This window comes from Corella eumyota, chromosome 4 (assembly GCF_963082875.1).
Source record: "Corella eumyota chromosome 4, kaCorEumy4.1, whole genome shotgun sequence".
Classification (NCBI taxonomy): domain Eukaryota; kingdom Metazoa; phylum Chordata; class Ascidiacea; order Phlebobranchia; family Corellidae; genus Corella; species Corella eumyota.
The window spans coordinates 1,384,987-1,399,461 of NC_137493.1; the positions used below are offsets into that span (position 1 = coordinate 1,384,987).

At 26.9% G+C, this 14,475-nt stretch overlaps 1 protein-coding gene across 1 annotated transcript; it reads left to right on the forward strand.

Annotated features, from left to right (window-relative positions):
- The first annotated feature begins 1,421 nt into the window (after positions 1–1,421).
- Positions 1,422–11,329, forward strand: LOC145751305 (uncharacterized). The gene is made up of 3 exons (XM_082567419.1): positions 1,422–2,540; positions 4,664–4,880; positions 10,517–11,329. Exons 1-3 carry the CDS (start codon positions 1,532–1,534, stop codon positions 10,689–10,691), a joined length of 1,401 nt encoding a protein of 466 aa, XP_082423545.1. The 5' UTR covers positions 1,422–1,531; the 3' UTR covers positions 10,692–11,329.
- Positions 11,330–14,475: the final 3,146 nt, after the last annotated feature.

The window sequence follows — 14,475 nt, forward strand, 5'->3', positions numbered from 1 at the left end:
TTTAAAAACTAAATATTTGTTTACATTAATTGTATATTTTATGTTACTTTTAATACTCAATACAAGGTTATTAAGTAACCTAAGTTATGTAAAAATCAATATATAAAAACTCCATTGTTAAAACGCCTTTAGCATAAAAAATAAGAATATATTATTTTAAAATTAAATTTGGGATATTTTTTAATAATTTTTGGGTGTTATTTTAATTAATTTTTTTGTTTTTTTAAACGGTATTTGAATATAAAAAGATTTCGGTTTAAAAATGAAAGTTTAAAGAAAAACACAGTCTTGTGAACTTGTTTCAACTATGAGGGATAATATTTTAAAAGCTTCCGGCCCTCTTAAAATTATAATTAACTTTAATTCGTTCTCTTCAAATAACATAATTTGACATATTTACTACTTCTTTTCACGCCTCATTTCTACTAAAACAACAAGAATGTAAACGAGATTTTACTCAAAATAAAGACTTGGCAGTCGCTGTGGTGCTAATCAACATATAAGGTTTCAAATGAGCTCAAATATCTGGAATTATTTCATTTATTTGTTGCCCGCACGGTTTAGGATATCTAGTTATCCTTTAAAATCGAATAGACTACGAGGTCTTCCAATCAAAACAAAGTATTTAAGAGCTTCGCTTCATTAGAGTGTGTGATGAAAGGAGAACTGAGATTAAGATCGCTTAGATTTCTTATCTTCTCAAAAAAGATTTAAATTAAAATGCTCACAAACTTTTTTTAATATTTCTAATGTTTTATTTCTTGACTGGTCATTTAACATTTTTTAAAAGTTATGTTTTTACAACTTATTGTTTTTGAGTTGAATTTAGGTTATTTTGTTTATGTTAGAAATTAATTTTTTAGACTTAGTTTTAGAAAAATATTCTATCCGTTAGTGGGCGCTTGTAAGCTAGTTTATAATTTGTTGATGCTTTAGTTCAAGCTAAACTGCGGTTGTTGATAAGAAAAAATGGCCGAAAATCAAGCATATTGTAGTATTTAGAAAGTGTCAGTCAATTTGGGTTTGAACAGATTGATTTATTCTCATTTAGACCAATGTTCACAAGTTCCTATCTATGCTATAGCGTACAACATTCACTGAAAAAATCAAAAAAAAAAAATGCAGCTACTTAGCTTGTGGAGGCTTAAGCAGTGTTTTTAAGTCTATGAGCTGTCAGTACGCAGTTTAAAACCAGTTTAAATTGAGTGTTTTCGGCAAGTACTTGACTATTGAAATCGGATACAGCTAATAGTACATGCTTAAGATTTAAATAATAAACTTTGTAAATATTAGAAGTTGAATTAAGAGTACATGTTATATGTAATTAAAAACTTATTAGACCTTGGTAATTTAAGTTAAATTAGTTTAATTCTTTGGGATTATTGTCTAAACTTTTGTTTACTTCTTAGAGATAAGCTATAGTAAGATATTCAGCTTTTTAACTTAGTTGTAATCCTCGAGTTTTTAACACTTACTTTTAATCTAAACCTAAACTACTTGCTGGCAATATTTGGTTGAATTAAAATTTGCAATGCACCAAATTAGACCAGTACCAGCACACCTTCAATCACAAGAAAATATCTCATTCAGTATCAACCAAATTCTAAGTCCAGAATCTGAAGGTTCTAATATGGACGATGACAATATAGTTCGTGAGTCATACAACAACTATTCTATAAACCATTATGACGCGAAGAATTGCAATGGGAATGAAAAATCAAATACTAACAACGGATATTTTTATCCTCAAATTAGTAATTACTGGGGTGGGGATCTGTATAACGGACATTATAACAGAATTCCTGATTCTTCGTTTTATTATCATGGATATAGTGGAAGAAATTCAAGTTTTTACGGTCATGATTATTCGAACTTTAACAATTCGTGCGCCAGAGCAAAGGAAAACACCACAAACAGTTTTGATTTAACTAATGGTATTACAGACAAGCAAAACTACCAAAATGGTTTAGATAATGTTGGGAATTCGTACGGTTTTTCATCTATAAATTCGTCTGATTCGATTTCGTCAAGTGAGGCTAATTCATCGATATTCGGATCAAATAATTCCCGCCATTTTTCAAATTTCAGCAACTGTCGTTTTCGTGAACGTGAGGGAGCAGTTTCAGGGGTAAGTGAGGATAAAACAACAAACAATGAACGTTCTAACCTTCTTAACAACACCCCAAATCATGATTTACACAACAAAACTAATAATCACACTTATTCGGGCGCTTTTTCGGCCGCTAAGTGTTACGGCAATTGTTGCTCTGGCTACGCGGCAGCAGCGGCATTATTATCCGGCGGAATGCAGTCTCAATCTGCCGGGGTCGGATCACTATCAATCCCCGCAATAAGTCATGCGATTGCCCCTTCTCATTCAAATTTAAGTCAACAAGCTGCTGCAATGGCAGTCGTGGATTCAGCTGTTGCAGCAGCCTCTAGTGGTAATCTTTTGAGAGTTCCACATCGACCTTTACATCGATCTTCACTACTTTCAAGCACTTTTCCTTGGATGGAAAGCAGAAGGGAAAGAATTGCTTGTAAGTATTTGAATTTTTATTGTAAAGATTTTTAATTTAAAGACTATATTCTTAATTAAATTGATGTAGTTATAGATATTCTGGTATTGTCAATGCCTTAAAAATCAACTGTAACAAAATACTTTAAAGTGGGCCCAGTATACATTTAAATGCACACTATATTACATCTCTACTTCTTTGCGTCGTAAATGTTAATTTTTTGCTACCCGAACATACACATATATTTTTACTTTTTTACTAAACAGGAAACATTGGTTGCACATGTTTCTTTAAAAATAAAATTCGGGTCAAAAAAGTCCGCAAAAACAAACCATTCTAAATTTGAATATAACGTAGTTGTTTCTTTCACAAATTTAAAAAAAAACAATTGTTAAACCCGCCAAAAAATGATACTTTTAATATTATTTGCGGTTTTAAAAGCACCCGCCATTTTACTTTTAAGATTTGTTTTCATATTTGATTAAATTAACACCTCAATGTAATACTAACTAACATCAAACGATTGTTTATTATCTAAATATTGAGATTACAGAGTATATGAAACTTGCGTTTAAAAACCTTAACCTAAATCCGATTTCATTTTTCTTCAAAGCAGAAAACGTGAAAAGTTTGAAATTCTGCGACATTTTTAGAAATTAATCTAAAGGTTGTTTAAATGTGGTTAAATTAAGCTGTTAAGTATTTCTTTTTAACTTGTTTCGCCAGTTTTTAACATAATTAAACAACGATTAAAGCGGTAATTATCTTCTAAAAAAATTACTCATTACTCAAAAATTTAAATAATCTTATTTTGGGGTAAAATAAACAAATAATTTGTTATAAAAATCAAACAAGTTTAAACATAACAAAACAAGGGTCGTGATTGATTATGTCATGTCAGGCCACACGTGTGACGCGTGGCACAATCGTAATGGCCAGTCACAGGTGATCTGAAGCGGTCACTTTACTTGTCTCAGATTGTTATCTCATGAACAAGACAGATTAACCCAGGTTTCTACCTTTGATGAACAACTTTTGTTATTTTTGTCCGAGATAAGAAAATTCAAAGCATTTTGAAACTAAATACTTTGTTTAAATTATTCTTAAGTTATATTTTGACAGGTTTAGTTGTACTTCTTAAGATATTGTTGTTGCTTGCCATTTTTACGCGTTTTAACAAATGACTTTTGCAACTTGAAATGCGAATCGGTTTCAAGTTGTTCAATTTACCGAAAATTAACATTTTAGCTTATCACTAACTTACACAACAATCTAATTAGGAAACTATTAAACTAACAGTATGTTTAAATATTACAAGGTTTACAAAAAAATAAGTATTTGGTGATCTTAAGCAATTTAAAAAAACACATAAATCATATAAATTGTTTTCATTTTTTTTAAATTAAAATTGTTAAACATTGTTACAACTTATTAGGAATCTTGTTAGGTTTGATCTGTTGAATATCGTTCATCATATTTATGTCGGAGATTAAGTGATTAACAAGTTATTAAGTTAAACCTGTAATAATATGCTGCCAGAATTTTGTTATTACTTAACGGATAAAAACTTACGGTTACTAAAAACATTATTATAATACTTGCGTTTTTTTATAAAAAAATATATAAATGGTTCTTGGCGCTAAAATTAAAATAAAAAAAAACTTAAACCAACAGATAAACAAAACCATTTTTAAACCATTTTTATATTTTTGGTAAAATAAAATAATGTTATACCATAATGCAAGGGTTAATTGATTTAATGTTTGGGAAAAAAATTTGAACATGGAAAATTTATTATATCTGTTTAAATTAAAAATTTTCCAAACTATTTTTTAGATTTATTTTTATAAAAACCACACTCAAATTAATCATTTTTTATTCAGTGTTTTGCATATAAGCTTAAGAAAAGTTTTACCCACAAAAAACAAACCTAAATTTGTGTGGTAATCGCCATTAAACAGACACTAACGTTATAGAACCAATTATAAGTTTATTTAAACAAGAAAAAAGCATAGTCAGTACGCGTTTCCCTTAAAACTTATCTACTAAAAATCCTTTATTGTAGAATTGACCAAACTAAAAAAAATTTCCGTTTATTACAAATTCCATTTTTACTATATAAAATGCTCAATATTTTTCTATAGTAACACGTCGTATCGGTCACCCTTACCAAAACCGAACCCCGCCCAAGAAAAAGAAACCCAGAACCTCTTTTAGCCGACTTCAAATTTGCGAACTTGAGAAAAGATTTCATCGGCAAAAATATCTGGCAAGCTCAGAGCGAACTTCGTTGGCAAAAACTTTAACAATGACCGATGCTCAGGTCAAAACCTGGTTTCAGAATCGAAGAACCAAATGGAGGTAAATACAATTTAGATTATTATTCGGTTTTACATATATAAGTTTACAGGCTTTACTTGCACTATCGATAAAATTCAAACTATTTCCATTTTGGTTTGATTTTTATTACTTTGAAACAACTTTTGTTGCTTTTAAGTAAAAAGTATGCTTAAGGATTTTAAAATTGTTTTTAACGTGTTGTCAGATAACACATTTATTTGATTTTTGACTTGATTTACACAATAATACTTATAAAAATTCGGCCTCTGCTTAAAATAGTTTAGTTAACGTTTACATTACACAGACTCTAAATTACACTTTTTTGTTTATGGGTAGTTACCCATATTTATGGTTTTAAAATTGGCCGAAATTATCTTAAAAGAAACTATTTAAATTTTAACCTTTTTCAACTTGTTTTCGAAACGCTTTCCTTGAAATCATAAATTTTATTTTTAAATGTAAATATCATTAAAATATAAACATTACAAATAAATATTCAGTTACATTACAATTTAAAATAAAATTTAGGCAAAAATAAAATATTTGGCTCATAAAAATTTTTGTTAATAAAACGTTTAATTGATTTAGGATCAAAGGTTTTTGCAAATATTTAAGATTTAAATTTATATTTTTATAATTTGTAGTTGATTTTAAACCTACATATAAACTAGACGTAAGCGGCTTATTATTTATATTTATTTAATGCGCGCTGTTTTCCTAATATATAGCAAATGGATTTTAAATATAAGTTTAGTTTTAATTTAAAGTGATGGTAAATATAAAAATTATGGTAAAGATATTTTTGGTAGATTATATTCAAAATAATTTGTTAAAACTCTAGTTTTGGGTTTAATATTTTACAAATTTTAATTTTAAGTCTTAAAATTTCAATATTTAAAAATAATAATATCCAAAATTCCAAAGTTTAAATATATTTGACAGTAAATGTTTATATATTTTGATTTAATATTTATAAACAATATAATATCTGCCTCATGACATAAATATATTTATTTATATTCTGCAGATGTCTATTTAATATATTGAAGGTTATGTTAAGGTCATATGCGGGCGTTATTTTTAATTTGTTTAGATAACACTATATAACACTGTATGTTAAACTATCCAAACCAACATATTAAACTATTTTAATTCAGTTTTATTTTTACTATGATGTCATATATGATATTCTATGACGTGATTTAATTTCATTTTACCAGAATTTTTAACGACTAAAATGACTTAGTAATATTTTATGTTTTTTTCTGGTTATTGTCAAAATGTTTTTTAAGTTATATTTTTAATCAAGTTTAACGATAGTTATATCTAAACATAGAATAATTGGACTCCTAATACAACCACGAATTCTTTTACACTCTTTAACTTAAAATATCCACTTAAATTGACGGTGAAATATAACTTTTACAGGCTTAGTTGAGGTATGTTTTGAAAGGGTTTTGTAGAATTTTGAAAATTTTGTTTCAATTTTTATTAAAATGTAAAATTTGTTTCCGCTATTAAGAAACAGCTGCCATAACAATCTCGCCTCTCCATCAAATGACGTCATAATACCGCTGTTATGACGTCATTTTTATCAAAAATTCTCTATTTAATTTTTTATAGTGATATCTTGTTAGACATTTATTAAATAGACTTTTGTAGATAATTGAGACGTCATAATATAGTTTAACATGTGTGGCCTCTAATTGGTTCGTAAAACATCCATTAGGTCGGTAACCATGGTAACGTTGTTGTCATGTCAACTAATCACGTGGTGCGCAGAAGTAATATGATCACGTGACTTGAAAAGCCGAGTCGTTAATTTAAACAAATTAGGTTTTTGTTAAACTTCATTGTTGAGTTGATTGTTTAAGTGGGGTTAAAATTTTAATTTGTTTATATTGTTAAATTTGCATTACCTTACATGTTATACATGGATATATATATATTTGTATGTTAATTAGTGTTTTATTAGTTGATAGCCCACACTAGAGTCGGCATTTTAATTGTCCTAATTTGGTTGCAACAGGCAACTAATATTTGCTCGCGATAATTTAACCCACGCACCACACAAAAAAACGTTTTATTTATTTTGTATAGGCCTGCAATTTGGATACGAATATGTATATATATCGTACACTTAGCTGCACTAGATTATAATCTGATTTTTGATAGTGATAACTTAATCACAAACTTGTTCATTTTGTTATTTTTTAATTTGTATTTTTTTCAAAAGCCTAATTTTCTTTTAATTAACTATCTAACATTACCAATATGTTAACTGTTATTTGCTCAATTGTTAATAATATTGTATTGTCTTACAACAATGCAACAATAGGATTATTATCTGTTAACAATTACGTTTAAACCAACAAAACAGAATAGTAATTACATAGATTAATGATACTCATTTTCCTTTTAAAATATTTAAAATAGTGTTTGAAAGATATTTTGTTAAAGTGAAAAATTGTGGTTTTTATAATTTAATTATAAAATGGGTAATTATATTTAAAAACAGACAAACTATTTTCGATAAATTTTTAACTTTTATTAAAATAATATTTTTGATTTTATTTAAACTATTTTGTTTAAAAATAAATTAATAATTAAACAACGTTTAAAGTCATTTACAATTTGGCGGAAAATTTGATCAAATTTGAAAATAAAATTATTCGCTTTTTTATAATTTAATTTTTTTAAATTTATTTTATTCGAAATTTTACGATTTTTATTTTCAAAACCCTGAAATCGATTTAAATTTAAAAACCAACATTTTTTATCTGAAAATTTTATTTTTATTTTTGCGACAAGTGTTAACTTCGGCCATTTTGTTTTTTTGCAAAATATTTTTTACTAAAACTAAAAATTTTAGTTAAACAAAATTCAACAAAATTAAATAATATTTCTAATTTATTTAAAATTTAAACTAAGAAACTACGTTAGAAGGTTTTAATATTCTTGTTTAAATTTTTTTTTAAAAATTGTCTATTTTTTTGCATCGGCCTGTTATTGTTACGTCATAAACCACACAATTGTTATGTAATAAGTAAAAAGTAAATTATTTTAAATTGGAAATATTCTAGATTCATTTTCTAGAATTTTTTTTACTATCTCTAAAATAAAGTTTATTTTATATTCATCCGCTTCGCTTATTGTTACGTCATAATGTGTTTAAAATTTGTTGATTCGCTTATTTTTATCGAACAAGGTGGTCTTGTTCCTTATAAGTGACGTCACAATAGACGTGGGGCTAGTTGAGGTGATAACTGATATGGGGTAAGATGGGTAAAATATGCAGCTGGGGCCTGGGGTTTGTTGTTTTAAACCCAAGCTCAAAATGAATCGATTCTAAGCTCGTGATGACGTGATGTTGGTATAACAATCAACCTATGTGTGACGTCATAATAAGGGTTAGTTGGAGTTGAAATTAACGAGTTTTGCGCTAAATTGATTTCGGTAATTCGGGCGCGTGCGGTTACAACTTTTGTTTAGACCACAAATTTAAAGTAGTTACGACTCTTGTTTTGAACACGGTCGTAAAAAAACGATTAGTTTTAATTGAATTTTGGAAGAAAACGTATTTTGTACAAAAAGTTAATCAGTAAAAATTTTAATTTCGGCTTAATTGGGTTTCTTGTTATAAAAACATAAAGTTCAAAAGATTTGTCGAATTTTGCTTGCTAGCCTGCTAATGAGCTTCAACTAACGAACCGTGCAGAAGTCTTATCACCACCAGACATCTTTTCAAGTTTTTGTGATCTTCTTTTTATTATAAAAAGCATTTTTTAAACGATTTTTAACATTTAAAAGTGTATTCGAGTTTCATAATCGACAATCACACTTTTATGCGCTAATAATTACTTATCCAATTGTGTCTGTGATGTCATAAAAGTGATTATAATTGAACAATATATTGTGGGAGGTATGGGTTGGTGTGTATATATCAACAATTAATTAAACTGCAAATAATCTTATAATTAAAGGCTGAAAACAGAGCAAAAATAACAAAATTTAGTTAACTTGCCAGTCTTAATACAAGGTTAAGTTCTTGTAATTGCATTCCTGCTGAAAAGGGAAATATTTAACCCGTTTTGTGGTATTTTTATTGATTTTAAATTGTTATGGGGTCTTATTTGTTAAAAAACTTAATAATTTTGCAACATAGAAATCTTAAATTTCGATATAATATAATAAAAATTCAATAAATGTTTAATAACTTGTGAATTTAAAAAGGTTATTTTATTAAAAATGTTGAAATAAACTTCGTTAATTCAATAAATTATGACCTTTATGTAATATAAAGTAATAAAAAATAAAATATTCAGATAAATTGAATTTTTTTTTTCAATTTTTAGTTTTTAAAATAAATATGTTTGCAAAAAAAATAATTTAAAAAAATTTATAATAATTTTAATAACTTTCATATTAAAAAAATAATAAAAAATTTAAATAATAAAGTTTTAAACCAATATTTCTAAATTACATTTTTAAAATTAAATTTTTATTTTTTATCGAAATACCACAGCAAAGCCCTTAGGGTAGCCCTACTATTTCATATACAGCTGTCAGTATAATTCCATTTGCACACTTTTATATTGGATCTTACTATCTTAACAAGCAAACCATGGTTTAAACATATTTAATATTGATTCACCTGCCTTTCTTATCATTTTTTACTCGCTTTAAATTTGAATTTCACGGATTTTTGGCTTAGTTTTATGACAAGAAAAATGGCGATTGTGAGTCACAGTGTGTAATAATTTGTTTGTATACAAGAAATTAGAGTTGTAATTCTCGGTTTAACTTCGCCTAATCTTGTTTACGCTAAACAGTAGCTTTTATTTTTTCTTCAAATATTTTGTGTTTTTGTTTAAATATTGACTTAAGCGTAACAATAATGTTTTGTTAAATATTTATACTTGTTTATTATTTTGTTTGTTTTCTAATAATACAAACTGAACTCTAAAAATTGTAACTTAGAAAAAAATAACATTACTTTGAAATGTTGTTTAACTTAAATTTATTATTTTTGGAGAATATTTTTTTACATTTAAGTTCATAATACCGTAGTAAAAATAGTTGTCCTTAATTTAGAGTTCAACTGCACCAGACCATTAAAACATATTTTTACTAAAACCTAATAAAGTTGTTTTAAAAATCAAGAACTTTTTAAAAATTACGTTTTTAAAGAATATATTTTAGAAGCTGTACAATATTTCATTGTTTAATAATATAACAGTAGTAAGGTCATCTTTGTTTAATAAAACATGTTTTTGCTAAACCCAAAAAATGCGTTTTAATTAGGAATAAAATAGTTTAAAAACGTAATGGTAAAAAATATTTTTTTTTAAATAGTAATTGTAAAGCTATACAATATTTTGTAGTTTGCACAATAAAACAAGTAGTTAAAATTAAATTTAAACTCGCAAAAGGCTAAAAGTATTTTGTATATGTATACAGTTTAATGCTAACCTTAGTTTAAGTTATTAATATCAATATTTTTAAGAGTATTAGTTTATTTTATCTAAAACATTACTTAAAAAAAAATTTTTATTTTATTTAAAACATTATTTAAAAATTTCTTTAAAGTTTTGAATTTTTTCAAAATTAAAGTTTAGACCTTGAATTTATTTCATCTAAAACTTTAATTTTAACAGAAGACAAACAACGGAAGAACGAGAAGCGGAGAGGCAGGCAGCACAACGTCTCATCAACCAACTTCAACAAGAAGCCTTAGCTCATACCCCTATCCCAGCCCCCGATGCTCTTTGTTTAAGAAACGCTTCTTTATTCGCCCTTCACAATCTACAAGCTCGACTACAGAACGTTTAGGGTTGTGTCACGTGACCGTGACGAGCGCGACACGATGCGTGTGACGTCACAATGGGTTTTGTGTCGTTGTTAATACACACTAAGGGGGTTGTTAGTAGCAAAGTGTGGAAATTAAAGAAAAGAAAATTTGTTGTTTTTAATATTCTCGATTGAGTGGTATTCATGGGCGATTGTTTTTAGTATTGTTCCGCAATTTCGTAAAAACTTCATTTTTTATAGAAAATTTTTTTTAAATTTTTTATTTTCTAAATATGTTGAATTTAGTATTAGGTTTATTTGAGATTTTTATTACAAATTTCAAGATTTAAATCGAGCAATTTAAAGATATTTATCTAGTAGGCCCACCTTGCCCGATTTCCTAACAATAAACAATCCAATCATTTGCTTTTATCTTATCTCGATCTTGCTACAGTTTCCCCTTAAAATAAACCAAAATAGTCGGTCAAAAAGTCGATATTAGACACCCTAGAGTCACGCTGAAGTGTCGTCCCAATTTCACGGCGTTCATGCTAAACTTCAGCACCTGTTAAAAAAGATTAATTCGTTTCCATCAAGAAATTTGTTTTTTCTCGAAATTTAAAGTTCGTTTCTCTTTAGTTCTTTCTTTATTGTTTTGTCACACTTTAATTGTGACGTCATTATTGTCCGTGTTAGTCTTTTTTGTGTTTATTTTAAGTAAATTTTAAATAAATGTTTTATTAGAAAATAAGAATTTTTTTTAATTTTAGGAATTTATCAAAATTTTAACATCTGTAAAAAATCTAATTTTTTATCTTTAATTTATTTCCGTTAATGACAAGATTTTGTAAGCAAAAAGTCACAAAAACTCTTTGCTCTTCAATTACATTAAATTACATTTAAAACAAAGTTGAATAATTGTTACATTGTGGTTAAAGGGTGAAGTATTGTCATTGTAATTATCACGTCACTATCTGCCTATTGTCTTAAATCGGAGGTATTAGTTTGAGAATTTCCATAACTTCGCGGCTTGATAAATCACTCGTTTGATTGACAGCTCAACTGATGACGTATAATGTAAACATACGTCACAATTAAAATGATGAAGCGAATCAGACGCGTAGTAAAAAAAATTGACTAAAAACATTTTTAAATTTCAAAATTTGTTTTCTAATTTTCTGGAATATCCCAAATAATCACTCATCTATGACGTAACAATATTCTTTAAATCCAAAACACTTCACATTGTTAACAAACAATTAGTTGTTTTCTTTCAAAATTTAAACTAAATCCTGTTTCTTAATTCAACTGAAACAAAAAGATTTAAACCACGTGGCTTAAAACTAATCACGTGACCTCAAATCAGTCACGTGACCACTTGGGTTTAAATCAGAGAGGAGCCTTTAAGTCTGTGGGAACAAAATGAGAATGGATTTTAAACGGATCATGAGAATGTAAATAAATAATTTTAAGATTTAGTAAATTCTAAATCGAAGAGTTTTAACTTAAATCATTTAAAAAGTGACTCAAACTATAAAAAATGTTTTTTTTTTAACTTTGCCAAATTTTTAGACATATAAAAATACTTTTTTTAGGTTTATATCTTTTAAATTTTTATTTTGTTTCTATTAAATTGTTTAAGTTAATTTTTGGTTTTGATTGTTGGAATTTTAGTGAATTAAAGTTTGTTTAGTTTTAAAATATTAAATTTATTAAAGATTTTTGTTCTTTTTAAATGTTTAAGTAAAGTTTTTATTCTTTTGGTGGCCAAAATTTGCTCTGATTGACATCAAAGTTGTTTTACTTTTATCTTTATCTTAACTTTACAAGCTAGACAATGTTGGCGACCTGCTAATAAAATAAAACTGATAAAATTTGATGCTAAACTTGGTTTCGCTCGCTCTAAAAATGACTAAAAAAAGAAAAATTTTTATTTTTAGTAAACTAGTTATAATTATAAATAATAATAAATTTCAAATTAATAAGAATGAACTTTTAAATCAAGAATATTAGTTTTTTAAACCAGGTACAATAAATTAAAAATTAGACTTTTTTAAAGTCTATATAAGGCATTGAAGGTATATTGTTTTTGCTTAAAAATTTTAACGTTACTCTACATATAACACCTCGTAATATAATCGGCAAATTAAATTTTTTAGCTTTTAAAACTAAATACGATTTAAGGTAAATATCATCAAACGAAAAATTAAGTTAAATTTTGAACAGTTAAAAGAAGAATTAATAAAAACCCGATTACTAAATCAAAAATTGTTTATTTCCAAAACAAAAACCCGCTTTAAAATGATATTTCGACTTTGAAGAAAACTGAACAATAATCTCACTACTGTATTAATCCCATGTCATAAGCCTTACTTTTCAAGAGTTTTTTTCATAAACAACTCGCCGAGATCAAAGTCAGTTTTTTACATGATGTAGGATTAAAAGTTGCCTGTAAACAAAACTTAACACACAAGGAGCCAAAAGTCTAGGTTCTTGGGCAAAAATGTCGCCTTTTTCGGGCTTAAATTTTGATTAATTAATGTTACATTTCTAGCGTTTATGCACGACAAATTAGAACGGAGATTTAAATGTTAATATTAATTCCCTTATTTGTAATACCCAGAAATTAATTCTTTTAAAGATACCACCCAAATCGTTGTTTTTTTCGTTGTCTTTTGGGTTAGATTTGTTTTTAATTAAACTTAGCAATAAGATAGTAAATATATTAAGTTTATCAAAGTTTTTTTTTATAATTAGTAAAAATATGATCCCTGAATCGTAATTATTTAGAGTACTTATTATTGTTATAGTTATAATATATTTATCTTTAATTGTACAAGCTAAGCCTGTAATTGGTTGTTTAAATGTGACAGTATGACGAAACGAAATTATTACAAAAATTAACTCGTTATTACTCTCTAGCGGATAAATATTATTTTTAATTTTAAAGTTTTTGCGTTAAAATGTTTTTTTTTATTTATTTATTTGATCTTGATGTTAGAAGGTTGCTTTTACGACTTAAACATAGTAAAATTAGTTCCTCCCACCCAGTTTCGAGTTGCCTTTGGCAGTTTTAGATATTTTTGATAAAAACTACTCGATAATTGAACTGCTTATTGATTTTTCGACTTAGCAAAGATAATTACCGTTTAAAGCAATTTACTTAAGAAAACTAGAACATGGTGGCAGTGGACATCGAACCTAGGACCTCATGTAGTGAAGCCAAGTGTTCTGACTAAATCACAACGCTACCAGTTAATTCCTGAATTTAAGTGTTTGAAAATTTTAAATTTTATGATTTATCATATATGTATGTTTATTGTCTTATATTGTAATTAAAGCTAGTTTTAATTGAGTTGTATATATCTTTAATTAAAAATAAATTGACAACACGACAATTGTAATACATAACAAACAAACCACATGTCTTGCGCAAGAATTTATTTCAACATTACTACGAAAAAGTTTGTTTAAATAAGGGAAGTTTAATATTAAATGTTAGGTTTTAATGTTTATAATGTTGCATGCTGTTTAGGCTTAAAAATTTAGGTTTAAAAATTGTTTTATCTCAGATATTGGGTTTAGATATAAAGTTATAAAAACGGTGTGAACTCCGGCTGAGCCAACACTCAACATTTAATCATCATCAATCAAGCAAATATAGTTTTTAATATTCCAAACTGCCAAAGTCAACTCGAGACTGGGTCAGGTTAACTGATGTTACTCTATGTTCAGGTCTTTAAGTTGATCTTTTCAAACCAAGGATAAATAAATGAAAAAAAGGTTTAATTAATGAAATATTTTGTTTTTTTACATAAAAAGGTCC